Consider the following 10,437-nt stretch of genomic DNA (forward strand, 5'->3'; position numbering starts at 1 on the left):
AATTCTTGAATTTCTGTTCCCTCCATGACCTTGTGTTCTAGGTAGGTCAAGAAACTCATTCCTCTGTAGTCCTACAGACCCACACTCCCCCTGGTGGAAGATTGAGAACAATACAAGGACTGGAACTGAGATTTAATAATGCAAGAATGAAAGGACCTCTAACAGCAACTATAGTAGTGAAGGAATCCTAAGAACTGGGGCAAAATGCAGCCCAATTCTCTGACTCCTGTTGACCTGAAAGAAGCTCCAAAAGCGGCTTGGCTTGGTCACTGACCATAACTTAAGCTACTTCTTGGCTGAATTCCTGCACTTGTGGTCTGGATGCATGACAGACTTTGCTCAATGCTCAGAAGCCCACAGCTCCAGGAAACCTGACTGGTTTTACCTCACTCTTCTCCAGGTCTAGTAAAGCCAGGAGTGCTGGTGGGTAGTCCCTGTTTATAGTCAGGTCAGTCCAACTCTAAATGCTGGCCTCCTCTACACTGGGCGGAGGGTAAAGAGACTGAGAACTTAGTCCAGTGCTGTCCACTGTTAACCAGTGCCCCCAGGAGATGTCCAGCCTCTGAGGAAGACACACGCTAGCAGAGCCAGCAGCTCTCTAGAAGAAATTTTGCATGGAAAGCAATTAAGAGTCCCTATAGGGCCAGCAGGGGGCCTGAGACCCTGGAGACAAAAATGGCCATGGTGGCCAAGGAGCACTGGTTTATTGACCACACCTCACATTCCAGAAAACATGTGACATCTGAACACAGTTCCCTGACAGCTTTGCTGGAACATGGTGTAGGCAGAGCCTGGGCAGGGGCCAACCTTGGAGGAGTCTTATGTGGGTCTTCCAAGAAAAGTTATAATCTCCCTCCAAAAAAAGAATTCCACAATAGGGAGACGTTTAGAGTTCTGCAGCAATTATGGGTAGAGCTGTTGTTCTTGGGGCCGGCCTCGGCCTCAGCTGGCCTACCAGTGTAGGCCTGAGGGTGGTGTCTTCTCATCTTTATTGCTTTCCAAAGAGAAGGGTGGGATCCGGACATCAAAGTGGGAACCATCAGGTCTCTCAAAACGAAATGTGCCCCTAAGGATTGGAGAAGCTGGTTTAGAGGGAGTAAGGTCTGAACTGAAAGGCCTCTTGAACTATGTGGCCCCATGTCCTCTGATGGAGCCAGAGCTGGATGAGGAAGGCTGGGATTATAATCTAAGCAGAGATCCAAGAACCTCTGACCACACAAAAAAAAACAAACAGCTAATCAGATTCTGCCACTTATATAGTACATATCTAAGTGGCCCACTGTACTCAAGATTAAGGGGGAACCCAATTATACTAGCAATTGAGTCTCAAGTCTTAGGACCCAAGTCCTTAGGCCAAAAATTGTCATAGAAACAGACAGTACCACACAGCAATGAATAGCACCCATCTGTGCACATCCCAGGACCTTTGCTGAACTGACCAGAAGTTCAGCTTGTTAAGGTTTTTTGTTATTGTTGGCATGAGCCAAAATAGAGTCTTACTATGTAGTTCAGGTTGGCCTAGAACTCATAAACCTACCTCTGTCTCCCAAATGCTAGGACTGTAGGTATACAACTACCACACCTAGCTCCAGCTCACTTTACTAACTGGCAGTTTCTGTGGAGTTGAGCGACATATAGTCCAGCATACACTCACCACATGTGCCCACTGGAAGCTTGCAGAGAGACATGGCTGCTATACTGGAATGCAGGCTGCTCCTTGGATAACACTGGTTCCTAAAAGAATTCAGGCAAAATGGATCAGGCCAAGCCCCAGAAATATTCTCTGCACCCTGGGGCCACCTTGTGTTGACCAGATGCCTCCTTTCACCCAAGCAACCATGATGGCAGACACGTCTACAGTGACCATCTTTCAGGACTTCCTCCCACATCATGGCCAATGACCATTTTATTCTGTCTCTAGGAAAAGGAAACAGGGCACCAAGGGATGAGTGCTAAGCAGACTTTCTTTGAAAACATCTTAACCAACATTCACTCACACAAACAAGTGCAGACACAACAGCAGGCCCTCTGCCTGCTGATCTTATTCTCTTGGTGACCATGAAGTACTATTTGTGATCCCTAATTTAGCAGTAAGAAACATTGGGTCACATAATTTGCCCAAGCTGGGTATCAAAACATACATCTTTGACCCCAGTACTACGAAGGCAGAGGCAGTAGGATCTACAGGCCAGCCTGGTCTACACAGAGAAACTCTGTCTCAAAAAAACAAACAAAATGAAAAAAAAAAGTCCAAAATTATAGAATATATAGCTGGAATTTGAAGGCAAGCCCTGTTTGGGATTTGTTTTTTTTTGTTTTTTTCCCCTTCCAAAAAACACGTAGTTCAACCTGGCCTCAGACTCACAACAATAATCATGCCTCAATTCCCAGTGAACTGGATTATGGGTGTGTGCCACACACCCAGCCCAAGCCATGTTTACTTGTCCCTACTTTTCCAAGTGTCTTCTAACAAATATGCTGGATGACACTAATATACTTGTGACCTTATCTCTCTAGAGACAGGGTAGTATAGCCAAGGAACATAAAATCAAATCAAGAGGGGCTGGAGAGATGGCTCAGAGGCTAAGAGCACTGACTGCTCTTCCAGAGGTCCTGAGCTCAATTCCCAGCAACCACATGGTGGCTCACAACCATCTGTAATGAGGTCTGGTGCCCTCTTCTGGTGTGTCTGAAGATGGCTACAATGTACTCACATACATAAAATAAATAAATCTTTAAAAAAAAAAAAAAAAAGGAAAATCAAATCAAGAACCAGTAGATGTATAAATGCAAGGAGATATGACACAGTTGGTGCATGCTCCAGAATTAGAGTGCTTTTGTTACTGAGGTGTTTAATTCTGTGTGTGTATTCATTCATGCACATACATGCAACTTGTCTGATGTATGGAAGTCAGAAGATAACTTCAGGGAGTTCCAGGGACCAAACTCGGGTCAGCAGGCTTGGCAACAAGCAGCATCTTTACCCATAGAGCCATTTTACCAGTCCATATTTTTGCCTTTTTTTTTTTTTAAACAACAGGGTCTCACGTAACCAAGGCTGATTTCATTTTTTTTTTTTTGTAGCCCAAATATGGCCTTACATTTCTGATCCTTCTGACTCTTATTTCCTTTAAGTTCAAGCCTTTAAAAGACATTCCACTTGGGTATGATGTAGCTAAAGTGTTTGCCTAACATGCATAAAGCCCTCAGTTTGACCCCAAGTGTTAAGAGTGGGGCAGAGGAGACATTTTAATGAGACATGCTACTCAACAGTAAGTACTTGAGCTTTGGGGCTGCAAAGAGAGCTCAGCAGTTCAGAGTACTTGCTGCTTTTGCAGAAGACCAGGTTTCCAGAGGAATGTGTTTCAAAGACAGAGATTCAAGGCAGTCAAGGATGACCCTAACCTTCCAAAGTGCTAAGATAACAGGCACAAAAACCATGCTCAGTTAATGCAGTGCTGGGGTCAAATTCATGCTGCAAGGTAGGCACTCTACCAACTGAGCTACACCCCCAGCCCCTTATTAATTAATTTCTAAGCCTCACCCTTCATCTGTGAAATGGGTTACAGACAATCTGCCCTACACGGCTGTTGTAAGATTTCAAACCACACACAGGAACACATACACACACACACACACATATACATGCGTGCACATGCACACACACAGGAACACACTGTTCATAGCAGAGAGGAAGAAAACATACCCGAAGTTCCCAGGCCTGCTAACAGGACCTGAAACTAGGCCATAGTGGCCCAATGATGTTCACTCACCCTGCCCACCACCCCTCGTCCTCGAACTGTTTCCAAAGTCCCTGAGAGACTGAATATCCGCCAGTGCCGCTCCCGGAGCTGTACTACATCACTGTCCAAGTTCTCCAAGCGTATGCAGTAGCGCCACTGTGAGGGAAAGAGTTTGTGTTTGAGGAAGAATGGTCCTTGGGCCAGCCCATCCAGAATTCCAGAGTAAAAACCAAGAAAGGCTGATATCTACATCTTAACTGTGTGGATGGCTGCATCCACCCTGCCCAAGAGGCTAGTGCTGTGCCTCCCTCCACACCACCCCCAGACCCTTCCTGAGCTCTAGCCAAGGGAGACACTCACCCAATAGACGTGGGAATTCTGGGCTTCCTGGAGGGGGGAAAAGGTTTGAGGATGAGACTTAAGTCTGTTCCAATCAATATATCTCAAGTGAAGTATTCCTGGAAAGCGGCAGAGGCTGATCAAACTCTGAATGTCTGGAGCCAATGATGAATCTGATAGAACTATGGCCAAGAATCTCCCTGTTTCCTTCCTGTTCTTCCCCCTCTACAATCCTGTCAAAATCAACAGAGCTGGATGCTAGCAGAAATCCACTACAGGGTTCTGTCGTCACCATTGTCCCTGGCAGCCCTGTCCTCCCCACAGCCCTTATTATCATGCTCTGATGGATGCTGACACCCCAGGTCTGAGTGCTAATAGGCAGGAAGTCTTCCATTTATACTTGAATCTGCAGGCCTAGCTTAGAGTGAGGCAAGACACAGATCAGTAAATACTTGGCTACGAAATACAAAGTCTGACAATAATCCACACTGATTTAGGCAAATATGTATATATTTCTCACAGGAAAGATTCCCTCTACCAGAGGGGAGATGGAGTGGCACGAAGAACTACTTCCTGGTCTATGGGTTTCTAAGTCATGGTGCTGGCCATTATCAAGAGGCTACCTCAACTCTACACATGAGCACTTGAAAGCAGAACCGTGGGGAAGGTTTAGGTTTAGATACATTCCCACCCCCAACCCTTTAGTCACATTGGGGACACCACACTGAATCTGGGGCTAGTCCTGCAGGAAGAAGCCCAGGCTAGCACACACCCTCATGCCCATGTAAAAAGGGATGACTGTGACACGGATGTTCTCAGTAGTTTCCCGGTGCACATCAGAGAGCTCTAGCCATGGGTGATTTTTCTCTTGCCAGGCCCGTAGCGTTTCTCGAGCCACAAAAGGAGGTGCTAAAAGAGACAACAGGTTAGTCCAGACCAGAATCCTGGGCATACTACCCACTCTCCAGTGGTCCCTCCCAGAAACTCCTTCCCAATTATTGTTGATACTCGGCTTGAAGAAAGGGTCTTCCCCTTTCCTGAGAGACTGACTACCTTTTGTCTGGTCATAGAGAAGAAATCGTTCAAAGAGCTCATGCTGGATGGGAACCTGATCCGTGGAGGTGTAGGGGAGGATGTCTTCATGGCTGACATAGTCCAAGCCTGGCACAGAGAGGCAGAGCTGGTCAGACTCAAGAGCAGAGGAAAGGTAGGCGACCCTGGCACCACAGTTCTCAGTACCATGATCCCTCCCAGCAATAACAAGACACAGATTCTTATCCCTTGGACACCAGACCCCTGCTCCTCAGGTACCATTTGGATGCTAACTCCTCACCTGGGATAGCATAGAGGGCTCGGCTGTCATCATGGTTAGCCAAGAAGGTCACAGCTTCTGTCTGAGATCTCTGAGACTAAAGCAAAAGGTAAGTCAAAGGATCCTTGGCTACCACCCAGTCCTGAGGCCCAAAGGCCCAGAGCTGACCTGAGCTCTCTCTGACCCCATGTTGTCCCTAAATGAGTGAAAACCTTTCCCATGGAGAGGGCCCCAGGCCCAGGCACTCTGCTTACTTACTATATGTGGGCAGTCACGGGCATCAATCAGCACTTGATAGTAAGTGTGAGTTTTGCCTTTCACCTCCTTAGAGCCATGGCCAGCAGGGTTCTCTGCTCTGTGGGATGAGAAGCAGCCCAGATCACCTCAGAGAAGTACAGGCTGTGCCTGGCTCAGCTAATTGCCATCTCTTCTCCTAAATGGGCTGGTTCATGATCTGAAGGGCTTTGGCATACACTGCCTTCTGTTCAACACACCTCCAGCCAGCCTCTCCCCAGTCAGGGCAAATAACAGAGCCTCCAGGGCCCCCATGCAGTTACCACTCTGGGCACCTCCTCGAAGAGAGCCAAAAGAGTCCACTTATAGCTGGGCGGTGGTGGCACACGCCTTTAATCCCAGCACTTGGGAGGCAGAGGCAAAGGCAGGTGGATTTCTGAGTTCGAGGCCAGTCTGGTCTACAGAGTGAGTTCCAGGACAGCCAGAGCTATACAGAGAAACCCTGCCTCGAAAAACCAAAAAAAAAAAAAAAGAGCCCACTTGTTACCTGAGCCCCAGGCCACAAGGACCTTTTACTATTGTCGCCCCAGGGTTGGCTGTGATTATCTATAGAAGTTCCTTCTTTTAATGTACTCCAGTGGTGATGAGACTAAGAGATTTCCAACCAGACATCGAGAAACCAAGAAGCAGGGCTGGTAAGAGGGCTTAGTGGTTCAGAGCACCTGCTGCTCTTCCAGAAGACCCAAGTTTAGTTTCTAGCACCCACAAGAAGTTCACACTCTCTTTAACTCAAGTTCTGAAGAATCTACACCCTCTTCTGGCCTCCAAGAGCACCACATGAATGTGGTACACAGACCTGCAGGTAGTCCGAACACTCATATACATTATATAAAAATAAAATCGTTAGAAAGGGAGGAACCAAGAATAGCCTGGTGTGGGAACTCATGCCCTCCCCAGCACTGGGTTGACAGAGGCAGAGGCACACAGATCTCTATGTGTTTAGGACAACCAGGGTACGTAATAAATAAATAATATTTAAATAAATCAAAAAGTAAGTCCAATCATAAATGAGAAGGGATAGAAAATGGCTGTGTTTCAAGGGCACTGCTGCTCTAACGGAGGACCCAGGCTTGGTTCCCAACACTCATATGGTGGCGCACAACCATCTCCAGTCTCTGAGGATCCAGCACCTTCTTCTGGCCTCCCTGAGCACTGTGCACATCCAGGCAAAACATCCATACACACAAAATAAAACAAATAAATCTTTTTTAAAATAAAAGGAAGTAAAAAAAAAAAAAAAGAAGGAAAGAAAATAAATCAAGAAAACCATTCCCTAAAACATCCTCTGGGGTTCATATTCTAAAAAGGAAGAGCAGTAGGAGTCTATAAAAGGAAGGACAGACAGGTTCTGGGGAGGCCCAGAGAGACCCTATAGACTTAGAATTAAGACTTTTATCTCCACGGAGAAGAGTGCCAGAGAAATAAATACTCTGGGGTTATTTCTTTTATTTTAGTTGGTTGGGTTTTTTGTTTGTTTGTTTTGTTTTTTGAAACAAAGTCTCTCTACAAAGCCCTGGCTTTTTTGCAGTCCTGGAAATCACTCTGTAGACCAAGTTGGCCTTGAACTCACAGAGATCCTCCTGCTTCTGCCTCCCAAATGCTGGGATTAAAAGTGTATAGTACCACGCCTGGCTTGGGGTTATTTCTAAAGCCAAAGGGATGCTGTTTTAACGCAAGTTGGCCACAAGTCAGGTCACCTGAGGACACCATGAGACAAGACAGGAAAACTTACTTTTCTGGAGCTGCAGAAGCCACATCCCGGTCATACAGTCTGGCCTGCCAGGGAAACAGGACGACCCCTCGGTAGCCAAAAACACTGTGGAGGAATAGCTAGGAGGACAGTGAGACCTCAGTGAGCCTCTGTCTAGCAGGTCCATCCAGGTAGACCCCAACCATCAAGTGGCCTGGGAGAGGCAACTGCACCAGTCTTCCCAGCTTCGCCCTCAGACACTATACTTAACCCAGACTGAAGTATTCGAATGCCTCGTCACCGGGCTGACCCCACTCACCCTTCAGGTCACCTTTGGCCTCCAGGGAACTTTCCTTGACCTGCCCTCCTCTTAGTTCAGTGTAGAGCCACTGATTATATTTGTCTATTTTAAGGATTTGTTCTACTTTTAGTTATGTGTGTAGATCTATATGTGGTACCATGCATGTGAGTGCAGGGACCCAAGGGAGTCCGAGGCATTGGATTCCCCAGGGATATATGACTATGGAATCAATTCTGTCCTTCACTGTTACTCCTAGGCTTACTGGGCAAGTACCTTTACCAGTCAAGCCATTTCTCCTGCCTTTTACTGTGTTTTAAGACTACCACTACACTAGACCTCAAAATTGAAGTGATCCTTCTGCTCCTGCTTCTGGAGTGCTGGGAGTCGATGCTATTATTCACCTATCTCCAGAAATCTCATCTTTAAAAAGTTTGTGATTCTAGTGCACATGCACTCACACAAAAGCACACACACTATCACAAGTTGTCCTTTGATCTCCATGCCTGGGAACATGCACACACGGGCACATGTGCTGGCACACACATGTGTACACATGCATTCTAAATAAATCAATGTAAAAAAAAATGTTTTCTTAATTTGTGATTCTGAGCTGAACATGGGTCCATACACCTGTAACCCCAGTATTCCATAAGGGAATAAAAGTGCAAGTTCAAGGTCACTGTGGGCTATAGAATGAGTTAAAGACTAAACTGAGCTACACAGAAGACCCTGCCTCAAAACAAGCCCAAAATGTATGATCTCGGTCTACCATCAAAATGAAAATGGACTGAAACTTGGGGGTATAGCTCAGCAGAAAGCATCTGTCTCTAAGACTGGTGGGTAAGGGGAAGGAGAATGAAAAGATACAAATACCACTGAGATTCAGTACTATGACCAAACCTAGCTCCATTCAGAATCAGAATAGACCATGAAGACGAGAGCAGACCCAGCACAATACCTACCTGCCCAGTCTCGTATTTTCCATTCTGCTTTGGCACCTCAAACACACCAACTGTCTCCAGCACTTTGCCCTCTGCACGGTTTCTGATAGGGAAGGGAAAGAACGAGCAAGTGAAATCCTGAGAAGATAGCGGTCCTACCTCAGGAGAAACCAAACAAATAAACAAATACCCCCTAGCACTCTGCAGGGCCAGGGCAATGTCAGCTGAGGACCAGAATGCTGCTTTTCCTCCTTTAAGATCCAGCCATAGGAATCAACTTGGTGAAGGCTCTCCAACTATTCCAGTGTTTTGTGCAAGTACTCCAAAGTTACTTCCTCCTATCTTTACTTAGCATTTCCAAGGCCATGCTTGAATATCCTGTTTCAATGCACACCTTCACCCACCCTCCTGGTCTCCCACGGCTTAACTGTCCTTCCAACTTTGCATTTCAGTTACGGGTGTGCATGCCTTGAGTCCATGAAAGACTTTGATCCCTGAGAGAAATGCCTAGTGTGTAAGAGGTGCTCAAAAAGCATTTGTTCTAAGGCAAGCAATTCTTCTGTCTCCATTCTTACCTACTGCTGCTTGGCAGTATACTCACTAAACTTGGCATTTGCTACTTGGAAAAACTGTTCTGAACCAAATATGGTTCCACACACCATAATCCCAGGCTCTTAAGGCTGAGACCGGAAAATTACAAGTTCTGGGCCAGCCTGGCTACAAAGCATGATTCTCCTGATTCTACACATTCATCTGTGCTGTAAACTCTAACAGTCTTTACCCTGACCTCAGGACCTAGCATTTCTAGATTCCCAAAGGTACCCCATACTTAGGATTGCAGTGTCTTCACCCAGTGTCTTTTCACATTTACTTGTCTTAAATAGCAAATACCTCCCTTAACCACTATCAGGTCATTTCCATCGATTATCCTTTTAAATAGGATTAATTTTGCTATGGATCAGTCAAAACACTGTGATTTTTATTTTGGAAATGTTAACTTCATATCCAACTATTCAATCCTGTCTCATTCCTACAAAACTTTGTTTACACCCAAGCCTCGAACCCTATTTCCCAAGTCACATAGGCAAAATCAGTCTCCCCAAGGTCACATGGAAACAGGACCCACAAAAGTAGACACTTAAATCAACTTGTTTCCCACATAATAGCATCCTTCTGAGAGCCATTGACCCAAAAGGGCCTGGGGATCCCTACAGTTTTAGTAAATGATAGCCCACCATAGGTGCTGGGGACCCCAGGCAGGGAGGCAGGATTCGCTTAAGAAGCGTTACTTGTTCTCCCCCGGAGCTGCCCTGCACTGCCAGGGCCCTGGGCAGTGCTCCCTTCTCTGCTCTTGGCACATGTCCCAAGCAGCGCATGTCGACTCCCTGCTCGGGACCCATTCTCAGGTGGCACTCCGGTTGCCCAGAGAGAGTCAGGCCTCCTGGCTTCCTTAGTGGCTAGGTAGGAAACGCTCCCTAGATTCTGGGCCCGGCTCCCTGGCCCCCTCTCCGTCCCTCACCGGGACGACAGATGCCTTCGTGCCGTCGCTGTGGCCACCGGCGGAAGGGCCCCTGCTCCACCGACCGCACACAGTGGTCTCGACCCTCGGGTCGTGGCCAGCGACCGAGACCACCAGCGGCTGCCCACTGCTAGGGCCCGTCGGGCCACACAGCCAGCCATGTCCCGCCCGAGCGCCCGCTCGGCTGCTGACACAGGGCCCGACCCGCGGCGGGGCGCCGTCCCGCCCCCGCCCCACACTGCCCCGCGCCTAAGCCCCTCCCCTCGCCCTCAAGCCCGCCCCCCGCGGCCGCGTGGGC

At 47.4% G+C, this 10,437-nt stretch overlaps 1 protein-coding gene across 1 annotated transcript; it reads right to left on the bottom strand.

Moving 5' to 3' along the window:
* Window positions 1–117: 117 nt before the first annotated feature.
* On the bottom strand, window positions 118–10,373 carry Poldip2 (DNA polymerase delta interacting protein 2). The gene is made up of 11 exons (XM_028759412.1): window positions 10,140–10,373; window positions 8,642–8,723; window positions 7,421–7,518; window positions 5,653–5,749; window positions 5,416–5,491; window positions 5,136–5,243; window positions 4,855–4,991; window positions 4,104–4,130; window positions 3,774–3,899; window positions 1,655–1,734; window positions 118–1,066 (listed from the first exon to the last, which is right to left on the bottom strand). The coding sequence occupies exons 1-11, from the start codon at window positions 10,298–10,300 to the stop codon at window positions 952–954; spliced, it is 1,107 nt and encodes a 368-aa protein (XP_028615245.1). The 5' UTR covers window positions 10,301–10,373; the 3' UTR covers window positions 118–951.
* Between the last annotated feature and the right edge of the window lie 64 nt (window positions 10,374–10,437).

This window comes from Grammomys surdaster, unplaced genomic scaffold, assembly GCF_004785775.1.
Source record: "Grammomys surdaster isolate TR1022 unplaced genomic scaffold, NIH_TR_1.0 126278, whole genome shotgun sequence".
Classification (NCBI taxonomy): Eukaryota; Metazoa; Chordata; class Mammalia; order Rodentia; family Muridae; genus Grammomys; species Grammomys surdaster.